The sequence below is a fragment of the Amphiura filiformis genome, chromosome 13, assembly GCF_039555335.1.
Source record: "Amphiura filiformis chromosome 13, Afil_fr2py, whole genome shotgun sequence".
Lineage (NCBI taxonomy): Eukaryota > Metazoa > Echinodermata > Ophiuroidea > Amphilepidida > Amphiuridae > Amphiura > Amphiura filiformis.
The window spans coordinates 30,012,911-30,029,990 of NC_092640.1; the positions used below are offsets into that span (position 1 = coordinate 30,012,911).

The 17,080-nt window shown below is 36.1% G+C and overlaps 1 protein-coding gene across 1 annotated transcript; it reads left to right on the forward strand.

The window, feature by feature from the left end:
• Nucleotides 1–5,384: 5,384 nt before the first annotated feature.
• LOC140167248 (uncharacterized) lies at nt 5,385–16,402 on the forward strand. The gene is made up of 6 exons (XM_072190589.1): nt 5,385–5,554; nt 6,790–6,916; nt 7,669–7,709; nt 8,810–9,003; nt 9,950–10,101; nt 15,907–16,402. Exons 2-6 carry the CDS (start codon nt 6,820–6,822, stop codon nt 16,026–16,028), a joined length of 606 nt encoding a protein of 201 aa, XP_072046690.1. The 5' UTR covers nt 5,385–5,554; nt 6,790–6,819; the 3' UTR covers nt 16,029–16,402.
• Nucleotides 16,403–17,080: the final 678 nt, after the last annotated feature.

Sequence of the window (17,080 nt, forward strand, 5' to 3'; positions counted from 1 at the left end):
GAGGACACACACATCCGTTTGTAATCGCATACCGAGGACCTAACGCACAAGTTCCATACTATCCAACGAGTCTACCAATCACCCCGCGTATTTGTACGGATCTTCTGAATATAGCCATTTCACCGAGGACGTCCTCAGTTGTTGCGTGTCCACGTTTCCCTGCATGCGCGTCCTCGTTTGGATGGACATGCAAAAGCGCACAACAGAAAAATCCTACAAACCACATTGTGATGTTGAATTTCATGACGAAATATTTGGCTTTGATTGACAGATGCTGCTTAGAGCACGACATCTGCTGGAACAATGCTAATGATGATACTAGCATCGCTTTCGAAAACATTATTTTCGGGTGGCTTTTCACCGAGCCATGTCATGGTTACTTCCACGACTATGACTTTGATTGGAGCACATGCGACTGTGATTGTAAGTATAATATATTAGGTACAGTCCGGTCACTAAACGTTTTTGTCTGTTTCAGCTTGTTTTGGAGTCTTTTTTGCGTTCTGAGACCACCAACTTTAAGAAACAAACAATACTGGCTATACACTCATAGAAATTACTTGTTCGCCTTGTTGGCGCAATTCAAAAGGAGTAAGTTTGGAAAACTCAAAAATAGTGTAAAAGTTCATTTTAGTTCATAGTACAAAATTCATTTTAGTTATCCGAACTTAAAAAATGCTGAAAAAGCTCAAGTTCCGTGAACTAATCAACTTTGTTGGCATTACTTAAAAAGTTGATGTAAGTCGTTGCGTCAACTTTTTAAGTAATGCCAACTTCTGAATTCAAGTTCAGGGAACTTAGAAAAATAAACAAGGTTCAAAGAACCAATTAGTTGAGTTATTGTAACTCAACATGTAAGTTGATTTAACTCGTTCATATTAAAGGGGCACTTCGTGATCCACAGCCTCATCCCCACTTTTCTCAAAAAAAGTTGAGATTTTTATATCACTGGAAACCTCTGGCTACATAATGTTTATGTACAAAATATTTCTTGCAGATTAATTCGTTTTGCAAAGATATCGTGAAATTTGAATTTCGTTCTGGTGCACCAGAACGAAATTACAACGCATTGTCTATGGAGCAGTGTAATACACATAATCATGCATAACTCGCAAACGCAAAATCGGAATCAACTGAAATTTTGGAAATAGGCTTTTTTTCGTGGATATGTACTGAAAAATGTCATAAAAAGAGGATGCTAGGATCACGAAACACTCCTTTAAGTTACTGGTACTTATTGTTTTTAGTTATTCCAATTTGGTACTTTGTTACTTAATTCACGTAATTGGATCATTTTCTGCACAATTAGCAGTATTCAAATATTTATTTTTGTAATCAGTGCAAAATTTTGTATAGCACACCTCTAGAAAATTATGCTAACCTAGGCTAGTTTCATTTTCTGAGTTGTAAATGAGTGCGACCAACATAATGATATCGAGTCAGCGTTACTCAAAATTGTACGCGTTGGCATTACTCGGAAAGTTGACGCAACGACTTACATCAACTTACTGAGTAATGCCAACGAACAATTTCTATGAGTGTAATTATGTCAGCTTCCCAGCAAACACAAAACGTTTTCGACATCATTTGCAAAAGGTTAGAAAAGGTTGCCAGAAAACGTTTAAATGTCGTGTTATATAAAGACATAATAAAGGGTATAAAACTTTTCATTACATTCAAAAACATTTGTTGATAACCTACTGCAAATATAACATAATGTTATTCAAGTGTTGACAAAATATTTAGTAAAATTTGCAAGAAAAAAAATATTTTAAAATATTGCTGTAGTGTGTTTTCATACATAATGTTTTAAACGTTTCAATGACCGTTATATAACCCGACATTTAATGTTATTAAAACGTTTTTATATAAACCAAAACCCAAAATATAGCCTGTTTTTAAAACGTTTTAAACCATTTTTGTATTTTGCTGGGTTTGGGCAATTGAGATGGCGTGTAAAAACTCAGGCTGACGGTCCTATACTATACACGAACTGTTTTTGTGGATGTTAAAAGCCTCGCAAAGTAATCCTCTTGTATTAAGGAGAAAGAAAATAAATGAAAAAGGTCTAGTATTGGCAATCTACAATTGTCAGGATGCTCTTTAAAAATATTGACTAAAATAGTTTCAAATTTTGAGTCCGCTTGTACAAACAATAAAACAAAAATACACCCTTCGAAAAAAAAAGGTTCTTGACTGTCCTGTATGTAGAACCCTCAAGAGAAAAGTGTTCTTGAAAATTTAACGATTAACGATTCTTTCTGGCCTTTCCAGAACATTTTTCAGGTCTAAAATGGTTCTTTCTGACCTCTACAGAACCCCTTTCAGGTCTGAAATGGTTCTTTCTCATACAGGACAGCGTAAGAACCATTTTAGGTTCTTTGAAATTCTTTCTTTCTTTTTTTTTTCTTTTTTTATTCTTTCGTTATTAATCACCTTTATTGTCTCATTTCTGCATGACATTTCTTTCTTTCTTTCTTTCTTTCTTTCTTTTTCTTTCTTTCTTTCTTTCTTTCTTTCTTTCTTTCTTTCTTTCTTTCTTTCGTTCGTTCGTTCGTTCGTTCGTTCGTTCGTTCGTTCGTTCTTTCGTTCTTTCGTTCTTTCGTTATTAATCACCTTTCTTGTCTCATTTCTGCATGACAGCTGACCAACATGACTGTCGAAGTACTCTGTGTAGATGTGATGCAGCGTTTGCAGACTGCATAACTGACGTCTGGGATGACAACTTTTCTAGTACTAAGTCCTGCCCCAAGTAGCCAATGTGGTATATTGGGCTATTCCATTTCAAATCCACACTACCCCTACGGAAGATTTTGGAAATATCTTCAACGGGAGGAGTATGAATATCAAATGGAATGAACACATAATAATAATAATAATAACACAAATAATAATAATAATAATAATAATAATGTCTTTATTTTCCACATCATTTAACATCAAACAACGAGCAAGAATATAAGTATTATAAAAAACACATAAGAAACAACAAGAAGAGTCTTTCAAAAAGACATAGTTCACGGATCAGGTGTATAGTAATTTGTTCTAACTTTCCATTTTCATATCTAACCTATACTCTGTACTGATTTTACAATAAATTAGTGATTTGAGGCATAATGATACCTACATCCTGACTCTGGCTTATACAACTTTCCAGCAAGAAACTTCGTGAAATACAAACTTTCAAATCAATATCACTATCATAGGCCTATTGAAATTCAATTATACCATGCAAATATGACCTTGACCCAATAATTATTAGGGTTCCAATAAGCAAACATTACTGGGTAGATAACAGGAACTAAATTTCGTCAGTTGGCAGTAATTGAGTAAATCGGCTGTATCAAAATTTCCAGTGTAGGGCCTATTTTTCATATATGCTCAGCCTTATCACAAAATAAACAATAGCACTTACCCACCAATCAGTAAAGCCTATTATAATCATGTGATGGCTCAATCCAATAGTAAACATGCGTAGAAAAAAGGCAAAAAATAGTCCCGGCTGCCATTGTCTCAATACAAGATAAGATGGGCTAAAAAGTCCTTTTCATGATTTGGGGCAGGATTAGATAAAGCTGGGATACAAACCTGGGTATGAGACATTAGGAATTATTTGCTAGCCTCTTAACCACAGAGTTGATGGGCTACAATAGCTATTCAAGACACAGTGTATGTAAAGGGATAAACTGTGCATATGAGATATGGTTTCAAGTGGCGGAAATGTTCACTCTGTGAACAAAAAGACAAAAAAAAATGACATGGAGGAGATGATCAAAAGGCCAGGCCAGAAGTGGTCATCCCCTGAAACATCTAAATCACCAACAAGATTTAAATAATGTTTTCGTCACCACAAAGGAAATTAGCACCGTACCAATGAAATGACCTTAAGCATTAATGTATAAACATAGAATTAGCATACAAAAAACTGTAGATAAAGTAAGACATTAATCGCTCTAAAGAAGCATGTACATGAAATTACAATAATTGATTCAATAAATATTTCTTAAATTGTTTTCTGAAAGTTTTAACATTCATAGTATTTTCGAGAGGAAGGTCATTCCAAAGGGTAGGACCTGATGTCCTGACACCTTTACTCGCTAAATTTGTTTTTCTTTTCTGAATATCATAATCATTGTTTTTCCTAGTTTTGTGACTATGAATTTCATGTCTTTTGTAAAAGTATTCATTAAATATGTGGAGCTCCTAATATGGGGAGCGTTGTCTTTTAAAGACACTTCTTGTTTTAACATGAAATGGGCAATTCCACCACGGAATTACAGAGACATATTTGGCCATAATGTAACATCTTAACTGATTACAAAAAGTTTTATCTGGTCAGGTGATACCCGTACCCCTGTTATTACATCAAAATGAAAAATTGGAAACTTTCTGCACGTGGAAGAATGTTGATAAGTTTTGGTAACAGAATTACGTCAGAAAATTTGGTTTTACTGTCAATAGAATTTCTAAGAAATCTGTAACACATTGACCTCGGGTTGACTCTGGTCTTAATTACATATACTATATCCTGGCATGAATTTATTGTGTTATATTTTCACGGATACTCCATACTCAATCATTTTTCCAAACAGGCCGCGATAAACGGAATTACACAAAAATGGTAAAGGAATAATTACTCCTGTTTGCATTTTCGAAAACAACATTTTGGGCAGAAAATCATGATGTTTTTTGAAATCAGTAGTGAACATATTTCAATATAACTGCAACATCCTTAGGAAGTTCAAATTAAAGATGTTGTGCTACTCTTTCATTTGATACCTAATTTGTGATTGTGGCACCAATACTTTTGGAGATATTAACAATTAGTACCATTTAGAATTTGCTCTCTGCATGCGGAATTGTCAAAATAATGAAAAAAAAATGTGTTCGCTGGGTGGTGTCAAATAAAAGAGTAAAAAGTAAGGAATACATTAAAAAACTCCTAATAGTTTTAAAAGGTGTGACCCTGTGTGGTGTCAAATGACAGAGAAAAATACAAAGAATACAACCAAAAGAAAACAAGAGGTGTTTTAAAGTGTGCTGAGGCTTGTGGATCAATGAACAGTGCGTAGCGTACTATAATAAATCACTGTGCTTGTTTTTTTTTCTTGTTTTTTTTACTATGAAAATTCTTAAAAAGCCGAAAAGTACCAATAGCTTTGCGGAATATATGTCAGGTATGCACGTTTTAATAATCACATTTGATTTATCGCCTTTCAAGTGAGCAGAGAAAATACTTTTTTACGAATTATGACGTTATTGCCTCCAAGAAGTACAAAATAATATTCTCTTTGTCCACATCCGATTTTTTGTATTGACATGATTGATAAATAGACCATGAAGTTAAAAAGCTATATGAAACTGAAAACGAAATGAAAAACCATTATGCACTGTCCCTAGTATTTGCCACCATTTTCATGCGTCATACATTTTTGCGGCAACTATACACACTATTTAAATGGAAGAGTAATAAATTCTGCGATCATATTTATTTGAAATCTGGAGTCAGTAGGACGTTACTGGTCATCACAGTCTTCAAGAGCGTCTCATTTGGGTAAGTAATGTCAAATGCACTTCTATTTTATCATCGAAGGTTGGGAATTAAGCATTGGCCGCATTTGGCGAGTAATATCTGGATATTTATAGAGCTTTATAGGCATATACATTTGCTGTATAAAGACCCACCATGCATCACAAAATTCCCGGGGAACATACCACCTAAACATTTACGATGTGCCCCAACCCCCTCCCCCAGGATTCCTAACCTAATTCCGTATATCAAAATTACGATTTTGGCATCGGCAGAATACCATTTTACCAAATAGGCCTACTAATATGCAAAGGTTTAGGCTGATACGGTAAACAACAACCGTTAACCGTAACATTGGAAATGTCTGTATAGCCTATCCTGGGGAGTTTAATAGGATAGGTTAATTAAAATGGCATTTCGTGATCCACAGCATCCCCCCACTTTTCGCAAAAAAAGTTGAGATTTTTATATCACTGGAAACCGCTGGCTACACAATGTTTATGTTCAAAAAATTTCTTGCAGATTAATTCGTTCAGCAAAGATATCGTGAAATTTGAATTTCGTTCTGGTATCAGAACGAAATTACAACACACTGTCTATGGAGCAGTGTAACACACATAATCATGCATAACTCGCAAACGCAAAATCGGAATCAACTGAAATTTTGGGAATAAGCTTTTTTCGCGGATATCTACTGAAAAAAGTCATAAAAAAGAGTATGCTAATCCTAAATATTCCTTTAAGGGGTTTTGTCCCGGTATTTCGTCGGTTGGTAAGGCCGACACCCAACCGTCGCGTTCTTTCATTTATGGGTGTCTATTCCGGTAAAAGAAATGTCAGTATGATAATATTCAATGTCTGTGTTGACCCCGGAGGGGGGGGGGCACTTAAAAGAAATGACCATACGGGTATGTTCCCCCCGGAAAGACCCCCCTTTTTGGATTTCGCATGCAGCTCCAAAAGACCCCCTATTTGAACAAAATAGATCTCCGAAAGACCCTTGATTTTGATAATTTCAGCTCTATACCCCAAAATTGCTCATAAAGCCAATAAAGACCCTTGATTTTGATTGTTCGCAATCGCAGCTCCAAAAGACCCCATTTTACCGGCGTCCGATGACAAAGTAGCCCGCCTCGGACGTGTATGGGCGCTATTTTACACACTGCATTAGTAGGCCCCATAGACCTATCCAGCTTCTATATCAAAGAAATGATCATGATTAAAAGTAGAATTATGCTTTTTGAAATTTTCTTGTTCAGTCAACTACGCGCCAAAACTGAGGAATCAGAATGCTTCGATTAAGGGTCTTTGTCATGTGTGCTGCAATGATGGTGGTTTGGGATCACTGCTTGGCAGAAGACGTAGACATGGATGCAATACTGAGGGGTAAATACCAGATCAAAAATTTGTATTTTTGAAGATCATGTTTTTTAAAGGAGACAAACTTTACTTGGCTTTACTATAATGATAAAAAGATAGATTGCCATAGGTTTTTGTACGTTTGGGTGGGTGAAGGTGGTGGTGGTGGTGGTGGTGGGGGGGTGTGGGGGTGTGCTTGTGATGCGGTGATCAGGCTAAGCCCATATATTGTATGCAGGCCTGCGGGGGGTTGCAGAACATCCAAAAGTGGATTTTTTTAATGAAAAGTACGCATGCGCAGATTTTTTTCTCTAACTCCTAAAAATTGCCCTTCATTTGAACGTCTTATCATCACCAAAAAGACATTTTGTAAATGTTTCTCCCCCCTTTTGGACCCGTTTGGACAAAATAGCAAAAAGCGGACCTTTTGTGAGAGGCGCTGTCAGGGGCGTAGCCAGGGTGGAGGAGGGGGGACTGCACCCCACTTAAATTTTTCAGGGAGAAAATGGGCACGGCAAAGAATAAAGTATATTTTAATAACTAAAAATGGGACAAACAATTTACAAATGGGGACGAAAATTTGGCTTTGCCCCCTCACACTAAAATCCTGGCTACGCTACTGTTACTCCTCCTGCGTACGGGCCTGTTGGTGCTTTTGCAGTGTTAGTAATCATTGTGTGATTGGATGTTGGTATAGGCATTTGTTTGATATTTGAGTTATTCTTTATGAATTGATTATCATACTAACCTTTTCATAATCACTTGATTTTTTTATATAGAAAACGCGAAAATCGCAGGAATCGGCGAGAAAGAAATTCAGGTGAATAAATAAATAAATATATATTAATTAAAATTAATTAATTAATTAGTATAATAATTGGATGCAATCAGGTTTTAGCCATTTAACTTTAAAATGGCAGTGTACATCTTAATATACATATTATAGGACAGGTCTTGCCGTTCTTGAGTTAAGGCCAATAAAGGCAATAATCATATCAAAAAGTTTTATGCGTTTCCCCCTTACGAGAAGAAGCATGCACATGGGGCGGAAATGACACTTAACATTAATCCTTGTGGGATCTCCTTTATAGAATCCATGCCATTCTTCTTGTGTGTCAGCTTTATTTGTCTCAATATTTGAGTGCAACCCAATAGGTCATGGCTTAAAAAAAACCCAAAAAAAAAACAAAACAAAAAAATCACAAATGCTTCAGCGCACAATATCTGAATTTCCATTTAAGGGGTCGAGCAATTAAGTTACCACTCTCCGAAAAGTTTTTTCGATAAATTCATTAATTTCTCAAAAAGTAAAAATCTCAGTTTAATAAATAACAGTTAAAATGAAAGCCATTATTGGGGGCCTAATTATCGTATCATTATAATAGGTCCGGCACCAATGCAAGTATTTATTTCGGTGTCCCAAGTTCATAGTCAAATACGGTCACGGTGTTTTTTACAAATCGCCTGGAATTGTATATTTAGGTTTCAGCGATTGCTGAAAAAAGAGTGGTATGTTTCTGAAAACCGTTTTCGCTTGGAATGTAGATGCCTATTGTGGAGCTTAACTGTCCGTGATTTTTTAATTTATAAGCTCTTTCATGGACAATTTGCAACGTCTTTTGCACACCATCCGGGTCGCCTGCTTGAATCCCGATATTTTAAAATTATCGTTTTTTTAAACCAAACAACCAGCCACATTATTTCTCTAAACTGTACTGCAACCGCAGATAACATTAGATCGGCTGCTATCGGTAGAATTTAAACGAGAACCAAAAGTGTTCGCCAAAGTCATGTAAATATGGACTATCGCGAAATATGGCGTTTTGTAAAAAGTTGCATTTTTACCAGTGTTTTTTATGTTCTTGCTATGAAGAACATTCTGAACTTACCTCCAATGTAGAATTTTGCTCTTTGTTCCAGAATTTGAAAGGCATCCGTTCCAAGCGTTCAACTGCCTCGGGAGCGGACCTTTTATATTGCAGGTGGGACTATAACTTTTGGGATTTCTACTACCGGAGCTATTACTTGCAGGGCTATGGATGTTACTGTGGATCAAGTTTTCTTGGAAGTGCGTCCGTTTCATCTGGTTATGCGTTTGTGGATCCAATTGACAAGTAAGTTAGTAATACACAACAGGTATACAGGTTAAACGGCTAACAAATATACACACTCCCACACCACCCCACCCCCCGCTCACCAGCACCCCTGCCCACGTAAATATGCATGATACACAATCCCACCATACACAAGATATGTTGGTCAAAACCAATGTAGTTTTATCACAACTGAAACTAAGGAATAACTTGACATTCAACTGACATCCTTCGAACACTCCAAGTCACACACCAACATAAATACAACATCACCACACCCAAGATGAGCAATCAATGTAGTTTTACCATTTTCCGGATAGCATGTTACAACTGCATGAGTAAAACACATCCGATATACAGAAAAGACTCTATAGATCATTCCTATATATAATTCCACTTTCCTGCCGTTGATAGGGTCGATATCAAGTAAAAAATAAAATAATGACAAGAAGAGTAAACAGACTGAAGAAATCACAAACAACGACTGCTAATTAATCCTTGGCGATAGCGTTTATTCTAATTTTATTTTCTTGAGTCGTAATTAGATGTACTACTAGGCCTATCCAGATAGGGATCTCCAGGTCAGTCCGAAACGCCGTCAGTCCGAACCGCCATCAGTCCAATTTTTTAAGGGTTAGGGTTAGGGTTAGCGTTAGGGTTAAGGTTAGGAACCCTAGAAAGAAGCCTTGGTACTTTAGAAAGTGTGTGGAGGGTAGAAAGTACCAAAAATATTAACATTTCCGAACACGTGTGGATCTGGAGTTTAGGTTTAGTGCATGGGGTCCTGCGTTTGACGTTTGTTTACCCGGCTTTTCCTCGCTTTCGTTATTTTATTATCACGTGATATGTCGATGTTCACCCCATCATCGACAGGAAAGTGCCAATTATAGGAATGATCTATAGAAAATACATTGTGATATCATAATTAAATTTAATGACGGAATAATTTGTCGACTTTGATTGATAGATGCTGCTTAGAGCATGACATATGCTGGAACAACGCTGCAGACAACACTAACTTGGAATACGACTACTGGCTTTTCACTGTGCCATGCACGGGCTATTACCACAGTTATGAATTCAGTTGGAGCTCTTCACAACAAACATGTGTCTGTGATTGTAAGTATATAATTCCTAAGTAAAAAAGTTAATCTATTAGATTGAGATGAGGGACACATCCAAGTTTAGATTAAAAATTCTTAATCTAATAGATCAAATTGAACTAATGTAAAATAGATCACCTTATAGATTAAAATTCAAATCCATAAGATTGACTTTGAAATCTTAGCATGGATTAATCTTGGAATAAAATGGACACTAATCCAAATTCCAAATGAAGATTAAAAATTCAATCTATAGGCCCTAAAATGAGCATTTTGGCCCAAATTTGACCTCACAGATGAATTTATCAAGTCTTTGCCATTCTACTAAATATACTTTTATGTACTTTAGACCAACAATTTATGAGGCCCAAAAGTTTCCATAATTCCAGGGTTAAGACCAATTTGTCCCTCAGCACAATCGAATTTAGATTAACTTTTTAATCTGAGGGATTTAGAGAGTATGATATAGGCCTACAGTTCGGATGGGAAACGAGTTTCTGTAGCTTATGGGGTCTTAAGTTGTTTGTGTTTGATGGATGTTGCTTCTGAAGATAACCAACTAGCCAAAAAAAAAACCCAAAAAAAACAAACAAACAAAAACACACAATAGGCCTGTTTGTGCATACATTGGCTGGGGTCTATTGAGAAAGCAGACTTTGATATACAGTTTCTTCAGGCAGCGATCGTTATTTATGACAGAGGGGGGGAATGGGAAAATGTAGGGGGAACACGAAAAATTTTTGGGGTCTTTAGGGGGAACCTGAAATTTTTAGTTGAACCAGGAGGGGGATTGTTAACGCGGCTGTGTACTCTAGCCATTGTTTCTTTCTCAAAATTGAGTTTTTATGATATGTTTGTACCTTGTTATGTTTTTTATAAATACAAGGAATGAAAATCCAGATTTGTAAACTCCAACTGCAATATTTTAAGGATTTTATTTCACTATTCCACTCGTGTTTGAAATTGAAAAGGAAAGAAAATCTTTGTTGTACCAGCAAGGTACACGCGCGCAACAACTCATCGCGTAGCGTATCGCGCAATTTGTTAACGCACAAATACACGACGCATACGCGACGCTTATCTGCATGCGCGGCGCATCTTATGGAAACACCACGGAAGCACTGATTTCACAAAACCTAGTGGTCAAATGGCTCCGTTTTAGCTGATAAAATGTGGGTTTTTCAAGTTCTTTCCCCGATTTAAATATCAAGTTATGAATGGATTTCGCTCAAACTCCTCAAGGGGCTGTGGATTTACCCGATGTTCACGTAATATAAGTTACAAAAACGAAAACTGTCGCATTCTCCTGTGAGATTCGATGAAAGTGCAAAATGTGACCACTTTAAACTTCAACGGCCATTATTTCAATGTTCATTTTCTCGGTAAAATGACGATTTAGGTACACGATAACTCAATAAATACAGCATCTATAGGTAAGCAAATATGATCATCGTAAAAAGCATGATCGACTCAAGAAACGGTTTTCTCATTTTTTTATATTTTGGTCTATTTCCGATTTTGGGCATCATTTTGTGCAAATAGGCGTTTTTGAATTTTAATAAGTTCATTTTGATGCCTTATATGGTCAATATCTCAAAAAATAAGGCCAATATCAAAAAATAAAAAACCGTTTTTGGAATGGAGCCTCAAGATTGAGCTAAAAACAAAATAAAATATTTTGGAAAGAATGTTTTTTGTTATGATGTACCTAACAAATATTGCCAAAAACTCACTTTTTGTGATTTTCTTCAAAATTGTTGTTTTTACCCCAAATCTGTATTTATATTAAGATTTATTGATGTCTTGCCTTCATAAAAATGTATACTTTTATATGTTTTGCGCGAATAATTACAAAGTTATTGCACTTTTACTACATGCATGTCTGAGAGTACACAGCCATTTTAAATGGAGAAAATTGGGAAAACAAGAGGGAACGCGAAAATTTTGAGCGGACGCGAGGGGGGAACGCGAAATTTTTTGTCGATATTTTTTCCAAAACGCCCACCCCCCTGCCGTAAATAACGATCAGTCCCTTATTTGTCACCTCATCCCTATACGTCCTCTTTCTCTCCAATTATTAATCTACCAAAAAACGTTTCAAAACGTAAAAAGCGGCCAAAGTTTAAAAAATCTTTCCTGTGTGGCTTTTCACCCTTTTTTAAACTTGGTCCCATTTAGTAAAGTAGTATTAACATGAAGAATGAGTCCTAATTTTTACATGCAACAATGTACTCTTATATGTTTAAGACTGTTCGAAAGCGGTGCAATATGACGTAGGCTACCGTATGTATTATCAAAAACATTTCAAGGTTTATGTTTTATTATATTGCGTGATCATAAAGAGTAGTAGAGTATTATATATACTTAGCAAATTGACTGTGTGTCAACCTGCTACATATAGGCCCTACATCTGTACATAAGGCGCAGAATCGCACATGACGATGAAGAATTTAACAAAGTGAGTATTTGCTACAAAATACATTATAACGTCTATACGGAAAAAAACTTCAATTACGCACGAACATTAATTCATTTGCTCTACAAAATAAACATTGACAACTAAGAAAACCAACAAGTAGCCTATAGATGACTTCGTATGGGTCTTTAAAAACTTTCATACATGGTACCATTTTAAAAAAGGGTGAAAAGCCACACATGAAAGATTTTTTAAACTTTGGCCGCTTTTTACGTTTTGAAACGTTTTTGGTAGATATTAATTCTTTTTTGAGGTAAAAAAATATTGCGCGCTAAGTGGTTCTTTGTAGCCATGCGAGGTGAACTAGTTGGATATCCATATTTCGCGGTTAATGGTGCTTTGTAGCCCTGCGGGGCAAACTAGTTGGATATCCATATTTCGGGGTGAGTGGTTTTTTTGAAGCTCCGAGGGGCAAACTATTTGGATATCCATATTTCGCGGTTAGCGGTTCTTTGTAGCCCTGCGGGGCAAACTAGTTGGATATCCATATTTCGCGGTTTGTGGTTCTAGTGGTTTTAACGACCCGTAACCACCCCAGTCAGCTGCATACCGCATCCAGCTATTTTAATTATCAAAATACTAGTTTTTTAATGCTATGGGGTAACAGAATTATTAAAAAATTAATAGCTGAACCCAATAGTTCAGCCAAGGACTGGAAACGACATATTGATGACTTTATATAGAGTGTATTCAATAAACCCAAGGCGGAACGAGAGTTGCTAAGTAACCGCTATCCGAACCATAAACACACATGCATGATCAGACAACGAGTATTCAATTTCCTCATACGCTGGCGAAGTTACGTAATTAATCGGATTAATTACCATAGCAATAGGTGAAAACAATTTTGAACATATCGCGCTGCACTACAAGCAGGTTACACTCATCACCTGTGTATGTCTGCAATCATAGATTGAATACAATACTTGTCTTTTCAAAGATACTAATCTTACAGGTGCAAGTAATCAGCATGATATGGTTCAATGAAGAGGTACCGCTTGAACGTATCAGTGCAGCGCGGTATATTCAAAAATTGTTTTCACCTATTGCTATGGTAGTTAATCCGATTATTACGTAACTTCGCCAGCGTATAGCATCCCACGTTGTACACACGTCAGTCGAATTTGGCGGTGTTGGTTTGTTAGCCCTCCAAGTTATATCATCGTTCACTTTGTGTTGAACATTGTATGTGGGCCTCGCTGTAATAACATAAAGATCAGTATGATCAGTGTGGTATCACAGAGCAGACCCTTGAGAGGGTCTGCTCATTTGGCTCATTTGCATGGCAGTCGGACTCGCCATTGTATTTGATCATTTGTGTATGGAGAGCAATGGCGACCCGTCATTGTATTTGTTCATATGTGTATGGAGAGCCACTCTTGGAGCCCATGGGACTTAGGCTAGGTCCTCAGGTAGAGTCAGACGCTGTATGTACTAGAAACGCCCATTCTTGATTCTGCGTTCATTCAATGTTAGCATTAAATTTTTATTGCCCGGCGGCCCCGCGTAATGGAAAAACCTGAATTTGTTACATAAAAAGAAATGAAAATTAAAAAAGCAAGGTTCCACCTGAGTACATATTAAATTGGTGTAGAAATTGTTTTCAAATATATATATGAATTTAGACAAACATACGGGATATAATGAACCTTTGACATGACGCCATGATGACATGATTTTATTAGTCGTTTTGTATATCATAATACCAGTATTTGTAATTTTATATTATATAGAACTAATATTTTGCATCATAAATGCGCAGTTCATATGCACAGACGATTACTAATCTTCAAGACTTCAAAATAACATGTTACTAAGCAGGTAATAGGTGCTGGCCTTGTCCTATTGTACTTGTTCATTTGTGTATGGAGAGCTCACTGACCTGTTAATAGAGGTCAATGGGATAGCTTCTTTATGGGGCACTTCTCCATCGGTTTCAGGGCGCAGTTCATTGAACTCAGCGGGATTCTATTGCAAGTGCTTTTATATTATTACAAAACGGATCGTGGTTATTGCCTTGACAAATCTAATACATAATTCATACCAGGGATTAATAAATCCAGGGGTGCGGACATTTCATTGGTCGCAAACCACCGGGATTCGATACAAGTTTGCGTTGTAAATGAATGCGTGAATAAGAGTGTCATCCCCTTGGCGCGATATTTGATTTCTGAAAATACTCAAGTTGCCGTTCAAAATGCTTAAAAATCATCAAGATATTGCAATACTGTCTAAAGTGATGTAAAATTGTGGCAAATTTGTATGATTTATCGCACATAATTTCTGCGTAGCGTGGAGAATCATTTACATAGGATTTTGGAGAAAAATGTGATAATTTTAGGGAAATATAGAATGGCGGAAGAAACAAATAAAACATTTTCCTGGAATGTAGACCATACTCTTTCTGTTCCTATTGATTTGGATACTGAAATAATTCTTAAAATGAAGCTGTTGGGTGATTTATGTTGGCGTTTCTAGAGTGTGTCATTATTGGCAAACATCTAGGGATATTGTTGAGAGGGCACTCGATTCACGAGATTTCTTTTGCAAGAACGCAAAAATAGCACGAATTTTGTTGGTTTGCGACTGAAGAGTGTCCGCACTATAGATTTCTGCCATGCAAATTAGCTAGTGTCAGTGGGTAAGAAAGTGGCATCTTTTGAATCGTTAAGACAAGCCACATAATCTTATGTAAAACTCTGCTGGGTGTTTCGATCATGTATTATGCGTGTTTGGTCAAGTGAGGGTAATTTGTAAAGCATCAACTTGTGAACAAGTCATAGAGGGTTTGATCATGCTGATGATGTTGCCATTTTGGACGACTTCTGAGTGTTTAAAGCCCAAAATGAATGAATAAAATCGTGTATGAGATATTTGCGGGGATATTTGGGTGCATTGGGCACTTATGGGTTGGGTATAATAGATTTCTATGTATACAATTAAGTCTGATATATTTTCGATGGAATATATATTTTCACTTGAAAAGTTAGTAGTTTTCCGAATTGCAATTTCTGAATATTATATAAAAGGTGAGAATAAGACTATAAATGTAAGAGTATGGGATAATTTTGATTGTTAATAAATGCGAAACGCCGGCGGTAGACATCAGCAATATCAGGGATTGCCGCGATTCTTGCAGTAGCTTTTATGAATAGAATACAATAGTGGATACAATAGCGGATACAATAGCGGAACAATAGAGCTCTCTTACGGGCAAATAAACCTCGTCGCGTTTTGCTAAATTTCACTTCTTCTTTTTCATGAACTAACCGTTATTTTTTAAAACTTGTGGCAAAACTTCGACCGAAGTTTTTAATCACCTTTCTCTCTTTTCATTTCTATCAGCTGGCCAAGGTGGCTGTGCAAGTGCCCTGTGTGAGTGTGATGCAGCGTTTGCAGACTGCATTGCTGACGAATGGGAAGACAACTTTGATTGGACTACTCCGGATTGTCCCGGCAGCAAGTAGCTCTCCGTGTTGTATGTCATATCATGATATATCCGGATCCGAGTGGCACCGTCCGGAACTGAACGCGCGATAAATATAATAAAGAAATTACATTATTTTGGGTCACATTTAAACTTTGTTAAAATAAAATCACCTTCGTGTTCTCTCTTCGTTAAATATATACATACCAATTTATTAACACGGAAATATATTAGAACAAAAATTAAAGAATGGTCTAAACTACAAAAGAAATATGCTTTTATGCAAGAAATTACAACATAAATACTTTCATATACATTATTATGTTAAAATACAAAACTAAAGCATGATCAGAGAAACGAAAATTTGATTTTATAAGGTACAACCTAACTATGGACAAATCAAATGTTATGTTACTGGGGAAACAAGTAAATAAATAAAATAAAATAATAAACAGTAATTTTGTGTTGTTGTTTGTTTGTTTGTTTGTTTGTTTGTCTTTTCATACGTTTTATTCAAGTGTTTAAAGAACAAGCAAAAAACATTGATAAAAAAATCAAGCTGCAGCACCACTATTATAAACAATAACAACAGCCAACAAAAACCCGAAAGTACTGCAGACAAAGAGAAAACATTTAAACATGTTAATGATTACGTTGAAAGGTCTCGTTAATGAACTCATCTTAGCCATTATTAGGTAGAAAGTTCTCATTGATGAAGTTATCCAAGGTAGGTAGCACTGATTGATAAAACATCACATACAGGTACACTCATAATGAAGTCATCTTAGGTAGAAAACACTCATTGATGGAGTCATCTTCATCTTATAGGTCGATAGAGCACTTATTGATGAATTCATCTTTCACTCATTGGTGAAGTTAACTTATGTAGATTGCGCTTATTGATGAAGTCATCTTATCTATAGAAACTATATAGGTAGATAACACTAATTGATGAAGTCAACTTAGGTAGATAACACTCATTGATAAAGTCATCTTATATAGGTAGATAACACTCATTGATAAAGTCATCTTAGGTAGATAACACTCATTGATAAAGTCATCGCAATTGGTAGATAGCACTCATTGATAAAG

Coding starts and splice junctions, on each gene's coding strand:
- LOC140167248 (XM_072190589.1), top strand. CDS start 6,820: ATGCTTCGATTAAGGGTCTTTGTCATGTGTGCTGCAATGATGGTGGTT. Junction 6,917..7,668: donor CATGGATGCAATACTGAGGG/GTAAATACCAGA, acceptor TTTTTTATATAG/AAAACGCGAAAATCGCAGGA. Junction 10,102..15,906: donor ACAAACATGTGTCTGTGATT/GTAAGTATATAA, acceptor CATTTCTATCAG/CTGGCCAAGGTGGCTGTGCA.